The 15945-nt window shown below is 34.1% G+C and overlaps 1 protein-coding gene across 4 annotated transcripts in view; it reads right to left on the bottom strand.

Annotated features, from left to right (window-relative positions):
• Positions 1 to 15945, bottom strand: part of LOC125075780 (protein bric-a-brac 1-like) — a 250614-nt gene that overhangs the window by 226220 nt on the left and 8449 nt on the right. For 3 of the 4 annotated variants that reach the window (XM_047687531.1, XM_047687533.1, XM_047687534.1), the window contains exon 1: positions 12863 to 13636. In XM_047687531.1, the coding sequence (XP_047543487.1) occupies positions 12863 to 13549 (687 nt within the window). In that variant the 5' untranslated portion in view covers positions 13550 to 13636. Of the gene's footprint in view, positions 1 to 12862; positions 13637 to 15945 lie in introns of those variants that run through there. The other variant, XM_047687530.1, reaches the window with a different exon arrangement.

Raw genomic sequence — 15945 nt, 5'->3', positions numbered from 1 at the left:
TGTCAAATTAAAATCTGTATCATGGGTATCCACTAAACCACATTGGAAAACCAGGTGGAATTAGCTTCTGACTGCAGTGGGACATTCAAAAGCACTCTTAATTTTGATAAAGTTTATAATGTAACGATTGTTTAAAATTTATTTACTATACAATTTAAATGAATCAACAATCCCAAATGAGTTCGACTTCGGCTATAAAATAGATACAGTAAGTATTCATGTGTATGTTTTTCTTGTCTTAAATATGAAAATCACGTTTTTTTATTATATAAGAATGATTCTCACTTATTTCTCATGTCGGAGATGCGTTCAAAAACTGGCCTAGATAAGATTAAAGGATTAACTTTATTATCTCCGTGTGTTTAATCATTGATAATAATCCGCGGACTTACCGCCATATAGTCCAAATAATATTATCTATTGTTATTAAGGAGACTTGAATATATTTAATTTGAATATAAGATGTCGTAAAGATAAGCTTAAACAACATTGAAAAAAAATTGCAATTTTTCTGTTTTCCTTTCGCGGTTTAATTATTGTTTACTGAGGTACCGACCTTACTTCTCTTTCTCATATATATACATGCATATCGCAATTTTATATACCTTATAACCCTTTAGAGAGATGATATAGCAAGCGCCCAGGGCGCTCTGAAGCCGAGATCTGTGACGTTGTATGTTATAGCAAGCAAATGGGACACGGCGGGCGCGGTGTTGTTTAAACGTGGCGCGCTATTTGTTTGGTGACAAATAAAATGTGTAGGTATGAAGCATACGACACTGAAAGAAATATGTCTGAAATTAAAAAAAACAGTATGGAACGGGTGTTATATTTATCAAATATTATAAGTACTTCAAATTATTAGACAAAGACAGGTGTTTTATGTGGGTAGAGTTGTGTATCGTACATAGGTGGGGTTTGGGCCCGGGACGTCGCGTCGCATGTCTCGAAGTCCCGGAACTTTTCCAGATTCAACAGAATCGGGACCCGGCTATTCTGTTAGGCTGTTTCTATAATTTGATTAGCTTTCTACGGTACCAAACGTCACAAGATATTTTTTTTTTAATTTAAATATTTACCACGGCAAATAATACTTTATGAAGTCTTTTTTTTAAATATAAAAATATATTACAAAATTAAATTATATAGTATATACTTAATGTTTTTAACATTTTTAGATAAGATTTTTCATTGATTTAATAATATTAATATTAATGCAGTCAGTCACTAGTCAGACACTAGTGCCATGAGATAATCTCTACGTCCGGCCCACGAGTGGGCAAATAGGTACAACCAAATTCACATCTACAGGTCGTTCGAAAGTTCGCCCCAATTATTTTCGACGATACTACTTTTCCAACAACGTTGATCATTTGTTTGAATTATAAATCAAAATTGATCACGTGAACAACTCCGTGCTGACCTGAATCTGAACCTAAATATATGACTGAAGTAATTAATAATTGCTTGAAATTTAAATTCCGATGAATTCCACTAAGGTTCTATATTTAGGGTTCCGTAATAAAAACGGTATTTTTTATCGCATTTTATAAATAATTACTGAAGTGAACTTGTTCGAACATGTTTACCGTCTTAGACAGCAAAAAAACGGCTGACAATCAGAGTAATTTATTTTGGCCCGCGGCTTTAAGTAAAAACGTGCGCAAACGCAGATTTATCTCTTTTCTCTACCTTGCCGATGAGACAATCACACAAGATCAGTAAATACTGATGAGACAATCATACAAGATCAGTAAACCACAATGATCAATTATCACGTACTTGTCCGTGATGTAAAAGCTTAAAGTTCGCAGCAACAATATTTTTTAGACCTACGAAGGTTTTCACCAGGGATTCGGGATTTCACGTATTAAAAGCAGCCACCAGACCAAAGAGGAAGTCATTAATGTTTCTAACGCGTATACTACGACTGACCTTTTAAACGCTTCGTGAACCAACATCGAATACAAATGTAAATAAATCTATTATAAAAACTTTTAATAAATAAAGCAAGGCAAATCCGTCTTGACGTTATTCCCAAAATACACTGATTGTGTATTATTTATTTACAAAAAAAGGCATTTTTTTATATAATGTCCTTATATGTACCTGCTTTGTTCAATAATAAATATTCTTTTATTGCGCGCGCATATATACTATCCATAAATAATCAACTACACGGTTATTTTTTAATAAACGATTTAAATAAAGAATGTTGAACTTCCTTCGTGACGTTTACAAGTACGTATAAAATCAAAAATATTTCTTTCAAAGAATTAAAAAAGCAACGTGTTACGTCTTAATTAGTAATATTTATTCTGGCTGTCCACGCGTAAGCGGGTCACATGTACCGACGGTGTAAGGCTGTTGACACAAGAGCGGTCACAAGGATCGACGGTGTAAACAAAAAAGACCTTAATTCATTTGAAATGGCACTTTCCTCTTATCTCTGTTGTTTTAAATTAAAACAATAAAACAGATAACGTGTGTGCACTGGCTTATTGAGCCTAGTAATGAGAATGGCCGATGTTTGTCCAAACACAAATTGTGAAAGATATAACTTTGTCTTATTGTGTAATGTAGACTCGCGGGCTGATACAAGTATATTTTTTTTTCATGAGAAATAACATAGCGGCCGTTTGATCTCATGTTTGATTAACAAAATTAACAAACCGTACCTTATTTGAATCGCCTTAAGGACATCGTTTGTTTTGCAATAATTAGGTATGTACTCATCCGAATGAACGAAGTAAAGTTGGCATCGGAAATTACATTCATTAAATTCAATCAATACTCAATACTAAAAAGGGAAAAAATTGCCACGGGACGCTCGGCAGACGTGAAACATCGAAATCGTTGGTTATTGCAAGAATTTATAATTAAAGAAAAGCAATAAATAATTATGAAGACAAATAAATCAAAACAAAGACTTTCCTTAATATAATTAAGATTTTTTTATTATTATTATTTTATTATTATTTCAATAGCGACGGTGAGGAGGCACGATGACATAAGAGATCGTCAAGCCGTTTGCCGCCTTACCCCATATGCTCACCAATAGTTATATCACATCGAAAAACTTATTAAAAAAACAACAAACACATTCGTCTTCATAATATTTAAAATAGAAAAAAACGTCGCGGCTCCGTTACTACACCCGTCCCAAACAAACACGGGCATTTGCTCGAATCGTATTTAAATCGAGTTATCGCATAGAGCGTTTAATATTTTATGAAAGCAAGTAGCGAGTCTGGTTCGTCGACCGCGGTTGACACTTATTCGAATTTAAATTCCCGATACCCGCCGAATAGCTACCGGGATCACTCATCCATTCACGCGGACGACGCGAAAATATCTTCATTGGACTGGTTCCTTCCAATTAGCTGTCGGACGATTTAATTTTTCACGCACTTCAAAGGTTTAATTCTAAATTCAAATTTAGTTTCCGAAATTCTTTAAACGGTTCACATGGAGACAATTCTGCGGAAAGTATTTCAGTATGTAAGATTCATAAAACATCTAAACTATTCATATATTTCCCTATGATACATCACAAGACGCAAATGTAAGTTTTGCGCAATTGGCTCGTGCAAAAAATCTATTACATATAAACATCAAACACATAAACATCTCAACGTAAACTGTCAATTGAATTGTTTTCCATAACGCAAATGTATTGCGATCACGTCATTGGGCTTCAGCTCAAACTAGACTCAAGTATGAGACAAGACAAGGTTCGAAGTCGGAGCTGTCACTAAGTTTCTTAAGTAATTGCGATTATTTGGATATTTTAAAGTAACGCATGTTGATCATTAAAATATATTCACTTGCTTATTATAAGAAATTATAGTAGGTTTTTTATTATAGATAAATATTATCGTACATAGACTTCGATTTAATGTTCTCGGTAGATTGTGTTATTGTCGGTCAATAATGATATTATTTAGACTTAAAACCTTTCCTTTTACCGGTTTTTCCTTTAAATTTTAAAGTAAACTCACGCTCGTAAAAAAATAACATATAATTTTTTTAATTTATTAAACAAAGGCAGACGAACAAATGCGTAACCCGAACATAAGTGGTGACCACCACCCGTAGTTATTGTAAGAAATATTAACCGTTCCTTGCACCTGTAATTACACTGACTCATTCACTATTGAAACAGCAACACAACAATACAAATTATTATTGTTCGGCAGTAGAATGACAGACATGAGTGTGTGGTACCCATCCAGATGGTACCATAAGCAATATAAAGAAGTGATAATTAGAAGACAACGACATAAAAATTTCGTAATTTATATAAAAAAAAAGTCGCGGATAAATTATGTAACTGAAACATGAGCGATATTAAATGAAACACACAGTTCGATTCTAAAGAACCGTGAATTCTATACACGTTATATATTTTTTAATTTCACGCCCAAATACATATTAATTGCTGATATAAATATATGTTCAATACGAGTTTACAAAGGAATTATATTGAAACACTTTAAAACAATTGAATTTCAGAGCAATCACAACCTTATTCTTCCACTAAAAATTATAACCAACGAACGAAAAAAGGGTTTTTTGCCCAAGCGTAAACAAAAAAAAACGAGCGATTCTGTTGTATTCATTTTAAATAAATTTCAAATTTTTATCATTTACAAATAGCAAAATATTTATTGTTAGTTAAAATTAAAACATTTTGATAACATTTTATTTATTTACCGTCAATTTAATTCCATCATTGAGATTTCCGTCGCTGTTCTCAATAAATTATTTGTAATGTTTATTTTTTCATAAACAGAAAATCGTTCACGACTAATATGATGGAATATGTAATAACGAATCGAATATTTAATAATGATCAGTCAAATTCAATACGAAGAGATAATTTCATATGATTTTATTGAAACTGTGAACAGTAACCAGATCAATGCTAGACGTGTCAGTTACAATTGCATTGCTTGATTTATAATTAATAAAATTATCTTTAAATGTAACTTTGTTGTATAAATTATACAATTATTTTTACATTATTAGTGTTTCTGAAAATAGTCTACAATATGATTATAATCACGGTTTTATAAGAAGACTTAAATAACTATCCTATCCTTTTCCTCCCAGTTACGGAAATGAGATGGCAATATTTAATCTTGTCAGATCTGTTTAGTTTAGAGATTCTGAATCAAGCAAAAGAATCGATAAAAATAAACACTCCGTCTAAATAAATCAACGAGGACGATACTGAGGTCTTCGTCAACCCTTTATAATGTGCTCCTGACCCATCCCGGCCTGCCCTTCCTCAATTGAGACTAACGAATTGCGCAGAAGATACATATATAAGTTTGGCGAGATATCCTTTTGGAAAGCAGTCGCAAATAAAATTCTTATTAAATATCCCGTTTGAATTATAACAGTAACAAAAAACAAAACCGTATATAAAAGAAAGAGACAGAGGATACAGAGGGAAAGGTCGCCTGGAGGGGGGAGGGGGCATGCCGCTTTTTCCTAACATAACCATTTCTAATCCTTCACTATACTGTAAGCCGCGTAATAGAACTTCGTTCCAATAAATGCACTTTCTTTGAAAAAACAGGTGCTCTAGCGAGTACGCATATACAGGTGTACTCTCTATTCCTTACTCTCGTGGTCTTGGAAGTGCAAACTGACACGTTCACCGGCAGTGTTTTTAATCTTTCCAAATCCACTAAGAATTTATCGACAGAATATACCAATAAATTTTGTTTGCTCGATTCAAAATTTAAACCCGAGACGTAATGATCCCTGAACACTAGCAACTAAACCGACGAGGTAGTTACTAAAATCGTATTGGATCAATTGGATTGGGAACCAACCGCTTCGTACCTATATACAGTTTACGGAAGATTTAAAAGGTATACAAAAAGATGATTTGAGTCCAATTTAGTTTGCCTAGAATTATCTATTTTGAACTGCAATACTGTGATGAGAAAATAAATTACTGAATTGAACGAAAACTATATCAGAGAATATAATTTGACACTAATGGATGCGAAGCGAAAGACAGTAGGGTTTTGTGCTAGCCCGTCTGGGTATGTCCCACTCATCAGATATTCTACCGCCAAACGGCATTTCATTAGTATTGTTGTATTCATATGTCTATGGTAGGTGGTGACCACTTACCATCAGGTGGCTTATTTGCCCGTCCGCCTCCCAATTACATAAAAAAAGAAATTTTGCCGTACCTACCTAATAACATTATCAAACCTTACCGGATTAAAATTTGGTAACTTTTTTCAAAATCATAAAGTTACCTCTACATATTAAGCCATTCACTATTTTGACGTGATAAGATTGAATACTTTATATATATATCTCGAATGATGTCTGATTTACTTTTAAGGTGACGTCACATCCAAATTAGGTCATGCGCTTATTCACAAAAACAATATCAAGTTGTGAATCATTTTGAAATGTAAATAAATTATCGTTATCATAACGACTAACGAACAATTGTTTTAGAGTTGTTTAGTATATTATTCAGTCTTCGCGTTTCGATAGTGAAACAGGGCATGCGCTTAATCTAGGAAACTAATTAGCTACCGAATGCTATGCTTTCGGCCTACATTCGAATATCACCTCTATATCAGAATGCGATAAAGTTCTTTTCACTTCGCACATTAATTTTAAACGTGTATAAGGTTGTAAAGGATTTATTTGGCTTTTCACATTTAAACTTTAAGATAAAACAAGATTCGGATGTACAGTTACATTAACTGTAAAACATACCATTTCGATTGAAGTTATCTTGAGTAGCGGCATTTTAAACCTATGTCGTTGTTAACTTACCTACTTTTATAAAATTAAAAAAAAAAAACGATTTGTAATCATGTATTGTCTGTTCTATCTAGCTTAACTTTTGCATTTATAATATTAGTAGGATTTAATATTAGTATACGTCATTGAATTGAAGGTTTGTAAGGCTTTCTAACTCGGCTCCGATTTGAATAGAAATACACGTGGAAGTATTTAATAACAAATGTAACTTACGTCGAAGATTTCCTTTAGAAGTGAGCACGAGAATGAGAAGTGAGAACTCCGTGATGCTTTCCCGGGCTAAATCCGCAACCTTGATTACGGTTTTTTATTAATGTTGGTAAAAAGTCCTATTGTAATAATCGTAACATTTATTTAATTTTAGTTTTATTTATATATTATCTTTTTTGACAGCATCTAGACACATTTAATGAATACGTCATTACGAAGGCCGGGTAGGTAACTGCATCGGGGCGCATCGACTGGGGCACCTCGCCAGAGATGAAGAGAATGGTAATGTTGAAGTCAAATATTACTTGATTACAGTGCTGACATAGCATTGTAGGTAATATATTTAAAAAAAAAAAATCATAATTATGTTATGGTAGAAAAAATATTTTAGAAAGTTGTTAAAGAAGTGCTTTGCCTAGGGGCCCCGACATTGATAATCTCGCCTTGGTTATATCATTGTAAGAGAACACCTTTACCAGAGACTGGGATATTATGTGCTTGTAATTTAATTGGTTCAGTGTAAATTCAAAGTAGAACACGGCAACACAAAGTAATTCTGAAATGATAAGAGGGTTCCTGCCTAGTTGGACATGTTAAATTGATTCAAATATGCTAAGTTTCTAGACATGAACTTGAGGTATGATTAGAGATGGGTGTGAACCGTATGAAGATCGGAAAAATAATTTAGCGAGCCATTGCTAGTTGCATATATATGGATTTGTTAGATTACGCTATTTTCAACTGAGTTAGATTACATAGACTTAGATTTAATTTGTGTTAATAAAAATCATTTCGCGCACCCTGTCGAAGGAAACCTGCATGAGGTAAATGCTCCAATAGGAAGAACTTCTAGAGGCCTTAGTCCAAAAGCAGAATTATGTCACTTCATACTACGTATTGTACGTTGGTACCTGGTAGGTATATTAAGTAAGTACATTCAACTTTAGTTTGAAAAAACATCAACATTATCATTCATCGTTCAACTTAAGTATTTTATAAGACGTCAATAACACGATCTAAATGAATTTGTAATTTTTTAATGTGTGGATAATCCATCCGCCTCCTCGCGTGACAATGATATATAGACAATTGTTTTCTACGAGAAACATCGGCGCGTGCACATGCGATGATAAACTATAAACCTTTTCAGATCTTTCTAATGAATATATATTTCTATCAAGTCCTAGTAAGTAGTTTTTTTATAAACCACATTGTCGGTTGCGTTGTCACAATTAATAAACATTTCAGATTTTTGAAGTTTACCTACGAATCTGAAACTTAGATACTAACACGGGTTATTCAATGAAAAAAAAAATCTTCATGACTGAATTTATTTTCTCTCATCATAAGAACCTAGATTTAATTTATGAAAATGGCATTTAAATAATTAAAAAAAAAAACAACATCGAATGCAGCCATAAAACCACGTTTATCAGAGCTAAGACGTCAGAATTAATCGAACAGACTATAATAAATAGCCTTATCGGCAGTATAAATTAATCACTGGCCTAATACTTACTATATTTTTTTTTCTTACTTTTTTAATTACGCGCGTTAATTGAAATACGTGTCGCACGTGTTCTTTCACGCTTATAAAGCTTTACTAATGAACTATTGTTTATTTTAATATTTATACATTTATGAATATGTTTATAGATTTCTAACTGGAACGTACTTTAACAGATTACAACGAGCCATAGGTATGAACGGAGAAAGCTTTGAACTAAATTATTAAAAAAAAAACATATGAACGATGGTACCTACTTAGTTAGGCATTAAAGATTAATCGTGTTGACGAATGCACAAGATAACGATGTCATCGAAACCTTTCGCCGTTATAATCAATATAACAACTAGAACGTCCTTAAAGGAATTTCAATATTTAATCATTTATAAATTTTAAAAGGTATTTGAATCAAAAGAAGAACGAAATATATATCTATACATACTTTAAAATCGTGTATAAAAACGATTGGTGGATTTTGTACCACACTATATCTTACCTAGGTACCAATATAATTATGTGAATCGACCAAACTATATTAATTTTTATTAATGAGGTCTTCGCTGTTTATGTTATATTTATTAAATGAATATATATTGATATCTCTTAAATAAACAATAATACTGATCAACCCCTTTCATAAATTCCAGTCCAAGCGACATTAACGAAATATTAGCTTCCGTGAACCGACTTCAATGAACAACGCGTCGCTATAATCAAGAAAGTCCATCAAGTCTTCAATAACAAAAATTATTGGAGAAATCATCAATCATTCAGTAACAAAACTCAGCGGAAGAGGTATTACTTAAATGATGTTATTTCTAGTGTAATACATACCTATATAAGCACTTTTAGATATGTGTCGTAAGTTTTTATTTAAATTAATTATTTTAAGAGGTCAATGAACTCATAAAAATCAGATCGAAAAAAAAAAAAACAAAAAGAAACATTATAAGTGAGCGTTTAATATTGAAGACCCTTCGGTGTGTAATTATTTATGATTTCTCAATGTTTTTGTTTATTTTCTTACGAATATGACACGAAAAATAAAACATTTTTCGAAACATTAATCGTACGTAACACGACAAACGCTTCGAACAGCCACCGCAAAGTCAAACCCGCAGTTACATGACTAATTGAACATTTAAACTTCCACCGTAACGCCCTAAGTTCAAACTGACTGAGACACGTGTCGCAGTAGACAACGAGACGACTTGGGGTTACTTTAACCGACTCTGAAAAGAGGTTCTCTTTTAAGCCGTATGTTACTATTCGATTGATTTTATAATTCATTGTATCCTAATATATTTAAAAAAATTGCCTGATTAAAATTAAATAATTTAAGTACGATATTAACGGAAAAAATAATGTCCGAAATACATTTTAAATATAGAATTCATTTGCAAAAATAGTCTGCCTACATAACTTTGTACATACTAAGGATATTAGATATTGCATCAAGGTCCTAAGATTGATTTTTCATTCGCTACATTTAATGTAGACTATTATAGACCTATCTATAAGCAATATTTAATCAACTAAAACTAAACGATATTACACCTAAGTTTAAACTTTAATTTATTTTATAATTAAAGTAATTACTGTTGTACTTAACTGTTATATTCATAACACTTTTGGCAAATACCTACTGGCAAACCTATTACATGCATAACTACGTCTAAATGAATTTTGCATGCTTATATGCAGGTATGTAACAGTTTCGGCGTACGTTAAAATGAACTCTCAAAGTGAAATTACAGCGATGTTAATATCAAACGATGACAACAACGTCACGTCAACAACTACAGCAAGCGAGTGTCACGTCGCGTCGCCGGTCGCGACGTCCTGCGCCCTTCGATTGACGCCCTTTTACACACAATAACTATAACGCCATGCGTAGATATAAATATACATCGATAATTTGTATTTGAAATGAAATAATGATTATCATTTAAATTTAGAATGTAGATGTACAAAAAAGAAGCATGTTTGTTAAATTTAAAATTTTGAATGATTTAATTTAATAAAAAATTAATAATTAATAGTTTTATGTTTTTGATGTCTTCATTCATAATTATCAAACGAACGGGTCGCCAAAGCGGCGTAGGTATTTAATGTACGTAATAAAAACTTAACGGAATTAAACAATACGTTAACGCAAAAATACAAAGAAAATCGTAAATATACAAATGTTTAAAATATCGATAAGAAGCTATTGTTGCTCAGGCATTTTTCGAAATGCTGTTAATTTTGAACTCAATAGCACAAACATTCACTTATCTATGCTTATTGCAATGCTAATTGTGGTAGAACAATATCCTTTTGTTATAAGAAAGACCCAGTTTTAGTTCGCAAATACTAAATTACTCTCACCAACAACATTCAAGAACAATAGGTCGAAAACAATTTAATATAACGCATTCGAAACGCTGTGTTGCCACACTTATAAAATCCTACCGTTTTAGTAGATTGCAATATTATCACCGAAGCATGGATAATTTATATTTAATATTATATGATTATATCTACATACTCGAATGCATAATTTCATTATTAATTTATTTGAATTTAGAACGTTTTCAAATATTGCTCGGACTTGGTACTAACGAGATTACGATTCGCGTAGTTTTTAGACGTACGTTTTTTTTGTTTATAATATACAGACTTGTGTATGATTTTGTAACGTATTCCTATAGTATTTTATTTTTATTCAGTAAGGATATTTTCTTAGTGTGTATGTGATTTCGATATCTAAAATATGAATTAATGTAAGCTGACATTAAACTGGATGAAAATATTTGTGTTTGCAGAGATTGGCTAGTTTACAGGTCCGGAATTAGTGATCTAGATCTAGACAACGAAGTAATGGAGGCCCTTAATTATATTCAAATTAAATTGAAAAAAATATTTCATACATTTTATTCAATAATTTATTGCGATTAAATTATCTCAACAAACATTATGTAAATACATATAGGTACCTACTTTTTATAATTACTCAGAATTTAAGGTACCTTCGTACTTACTTGGTACTTGTAACATATTACTGTACCTATAAATGTACCTACCTGCACAAAAATATATTATCTTGAAATTGTTAATTTTGACCAAACTATGTTTTGTTTAGATGTTTCAAATGTCTCTAGAGGTGGTCTGCTCTGGATGGGCTCCCCCAAATCCGGCTCTGGTAGTTAATATACTTTTACCATATCTCACGTCTCATATTCTCGTGCACAAGGCGTGTTAATAAGCTTACAAAATGAAATGCGTTATAATTAATATTTCAAAGAGTAATAAAACTATTAATTATACGATATTTGATATTGTTTTTTTGCTTTATCAGTATAATACGTTAAAAATTTATTAATAGAAATTTATGTACCTGTAGTAGGTACCTATATACCTTGGTAATTTTTATATACATGATTATTTTAATTTATTTAAGAAGTGACCTATGATTAAATTTATCTAAATGAAAATATATTATTTGATTATATGTAGTAATGAATTTATAAATTCAAAAAATATTAAAAATAATATAATATTTGTTAAAATGCCTTTAAAATAATTCCTCAATGCGAAATCCAACATTTATGGACGTATGACTCTTTAAAAGCAATATCACCACGCGTGCTTTGTTAGCAAAGTTAATAAAATTTGATAAAAATAAATCTAAATATGTACTAAGTAATTGGTTTGATACTTTTATTTATATATTATTATTTTATAACAATTTTATACTAACAAAATGTATAAAGTTACCGTCTCCTTGAGCAAACTTAAAATAGTGAATCTTTGGCGCCGCGAGAGAATCGAAACAATGTCCTAGTATCTCAAACAGCTGAGCTACTTGGCTGCGTTGTCGCGCGATTTAAAACCTTATTACTATCAAATTAGAGTCGAAACTAAATCGTTCACATCCTTCAATAAACAAAAATATCAATAGTTATCGTAACTATTTAAATTGACTCTTGATCATCTTATTATTATTTTCGAAGCGATTGAAAGAGACGTTAATACCTATGAGATGATGGTCGCGGCAAATAAGCCTTATGCAAAACACAAACAAATACGTAAATACCTATCTAATTAAAAAAATATACCCACAGGCAGAAATGCTGATGGATGAAAAATCGCGAAATAACACAAAGTACAACGATACTAATAAAATTGAAATGAATCTCCGCATCGTGAAAGTTACGAAAATAAATATTTAATAACTAACCGTTAAATAAATAATTCCCGCGAACAAAATGAGCTAATAGCGATTCGGAAAGGAAATTTTGCGAGAAAGGGGCGAAAGAAAGGGGAGGGAGATGGCGGGAGAGGTTTTCCACTTACCCGTTCCTCCTCGCGGATCATCTCGGCGATGCCGGGGCGGATGTCCACGTCGTCGACGTGCAGCGCGGGCGCGTTGGGCGCGTCGGGCGGCGCGTGCAGCAAGTCAGCGGGCGCGCCGGCACCGGCGGGCGACACGCGCGGGCTGCCCGCCGGGCTGCGCTCCGCCGATCGCCGACGAGCTTTAGCCGAGGCGCCGCCTGGGGAATCGCCCTCGCGGCTGCCAGGCCGCTTTCCAGCGCGGGCTTCCAGACCGCCGCCCGCCCGCAGCACGGCGTGCTCACCGCTCACATCCGTCAGACCCCTGATCTTCAGGGTCTCGGCTACCTTCAACAGCGCGGTGATCTGATCTTGCGACACGTTGATCTCTCCACGGTACATGAAATCTACCACCGCCTTCAGGTCGCAGTACTTAATATCGCGCATTATTATGATCGGGTGCCGGCAGGGGTTGTCCATGAACAGGGTCTGGAAGTAGGGGCTGCATGCCGAGAGCACCACTTTGTGCGCCTTCAGGCTCTGACCCTCGCAGGCGAGCGTGACGTCCACGAAGGACTCGGTCTGGAGCAGCTGATCGAAGCAATTGGCGAGATTCGTCTGATAATTATTCCATCGGAGACAGAACTGCTGGGGCGAGCCGTCGGCGGCTTCCCGGCCGTCCATCGCCGCGGATTCCTCCTCGGCCGGCATGGTTTTAGCGGCAGCGGGCTCGCATCTGCAATATAACGCGTGAGGAATGAAGTGCGCGACGCATGCACCGCGGGCGACGACTCGCGAGGCACTGAGCGGCGGGCTATCGTAGCGGGGCGCGCGGGCGGGGCCGGAGGCGGCGCGTGCCGCAAGCGAATGGCCGCCGCGCGCCGCCCCTCGCCACGCCCCCGCGCCCGCGCGCACTCCGCCACCCGCGCTCCCCCGCCCGCGCCTGCATCGATCGCGCGGCGCCCGCGCACGCCCGCGTGCACGACGTGCTGCAGCACGCCTACTGCACGACTAGCTCCTACTAGCTCAGCTCTACCGTGTCATTTGGACTACGATTGAATATATCTTATTTAATAATTCCTTTTTTGATATGATCGCATTGCGATTTCAGCATAAACAAGATACATTCGTGATATTGCGAGAAATTTTGCAATACACGCAGAATATATCATTGATATTTTGTATCCCAGATAATACATGAACTGCAGGAATAGAATATTTTAAAAAGCCTGTAAAATAGTTAAATAGCAAGTAGGCATTGAAACCCGGGGCTTGTTTGATTTACTACTTTCGTTAGTAGGTAAATATTAGCACATACCTAATTATAAATTCTAAACGACATGACTTTAAAATGAGAAAAACGGGGGACTACAAAATTCGATGTGAATATGGAGTAGGTACCTTAATTTCAATGTTAATTGCTACCTGCTTCGTGCACAGGTTCCTATTTGTGCATGTAGTAGGTAACTTCCTACTTAGAGGTACAACTAGGTAAAGAGTATTTGATGTGAATAAGCTAATAAAGTAATTTGAAAGGTATGATTTAAGTCACTATAATGATAGTATATAACTGGTGACAAGACAACACATATAAAATACTCCTAGCTCGCTCGCTTCGTCACTGAATGACATACCTAGCACATCAGGTCGCGAGTTCAAATCAAAACTTATATTACTTCGATTGCTATATTTGTGTGGAATTGCTCTCAATACATATAAAAAAAGTCTTAATTGTCACGAAACGTAAAGTTGAGATGTCCTTATAAAAAGTCTATATTATTAACTATTGTGTATTTGGACTTTTTTATTTATTAGGTAACGTTAAGTTTTCGCAGGTTTCTCTCTTTCTGTCATGTTTGATTTGATATTAGAAAGAAAAAGATAGCGTTGTTTTAATCATTTACCCCCCGTTCTACATTTACAGATACAACTGTGTTGTTTTGAAAAGAAAATTTATCTATTTCAGAATAAATATTAAAAAAAAACTATTCAGTAAAAATAATGAAACTACTTACTACTACTGAAAAAGTAATTGTTGAAAACACATGAACGCTGATGAAACATTTTTACTATTTTTATATTTATTTTAAACGTAATATTCTAAAAGGTATTGTATTAAACAGCCGGTAAATATTGCACCTGTCAAAGTCGTCCTCCTTAGTAACATTGGAGCATAATCCGCCACGCTGATGTAATGCACTTAGTATTCAGCTTCCGAAAATCAGATGAATTATACCTAAATGCTAATTAATCATATCTATGACATCACAGTGGAGACTAAACGGATTTGAGAGATCCACGCGTTCTATTTCCATCCCTTGCTTTTATTAAACTATCGACCTGCCCCGACTTCGCACGGGTGAAAGTAACTAAATAGACAAAGAGACGTACAGTTAGCAAAAAAAATTAAGTAAGTATATTCATTATAGGTATAGGTATATTTTATTTATTTATTAGTTTATATGTAAATAAAAATATGACCGATTTAAAAATTGGTTCGAATTTTAATTATATTGTTATTGTTTTTTACATTTGTTTTGTGAAATTTATATAAGTAGATCCAAATTTCGGTAAATTTAACTGTTTTGTTCAAAATTGTACTATAACAGACATTTAGATTACGTAATGCTTTATTTAGGTATTAAGAAACATCAGAACTTCCCTACACTTAGGTAGGTACCTATATCTAAATCAAATAGATATAAGTATAAATATTTTAAGAATACATATTTTTTTCTATGATATCGGTTGGCTGACGGGCAAATGAGTTACGTGGTAAGTGGTCACCACCGCCCGTAGACATTACCACTGTAAAAAATATTAAACAAAAGATTGTTTCATGAACATGGGCAGTAGTTACACTGACTCACTCAATCTTTAAACCCGAACACAACAATACTAAGTAGAGTGGTATCTATTGCTGCTTGGCTGTAGAAATTATGATGAGTAGGTGGTACCTACCCAGACGAGCTTGCATAAAACCTTACCAGCAAGTAAACCTACCTACTACATAAAATTTAATGCCTAATAACAATACTGTAACACTACAAATCGCTAAATACATTTTTATGACAATACTTAAAAAAGTATGAATAAAAGTGAACTAA

The sequence above is a fragment of the Vanessa atalanta genome, chromosome Z (assembly GCF_905147765.1).
Source record: "Vanessa atalanta chromosome Z, ilVanAtal1.2, whole genome shotgun sequence".
Lineage (NCBI taxonomy): Eukaryota > Metazoa > Arthropoda > Insecta > Lepidoptera > Nymphalidae > Vanessa > Vanessa atalanta.
The sequence above is the reverse complement of the archived record's forward strand: the minus strand, read 5'-3'. Positions and strand labels throughout refer to the sequence as shown.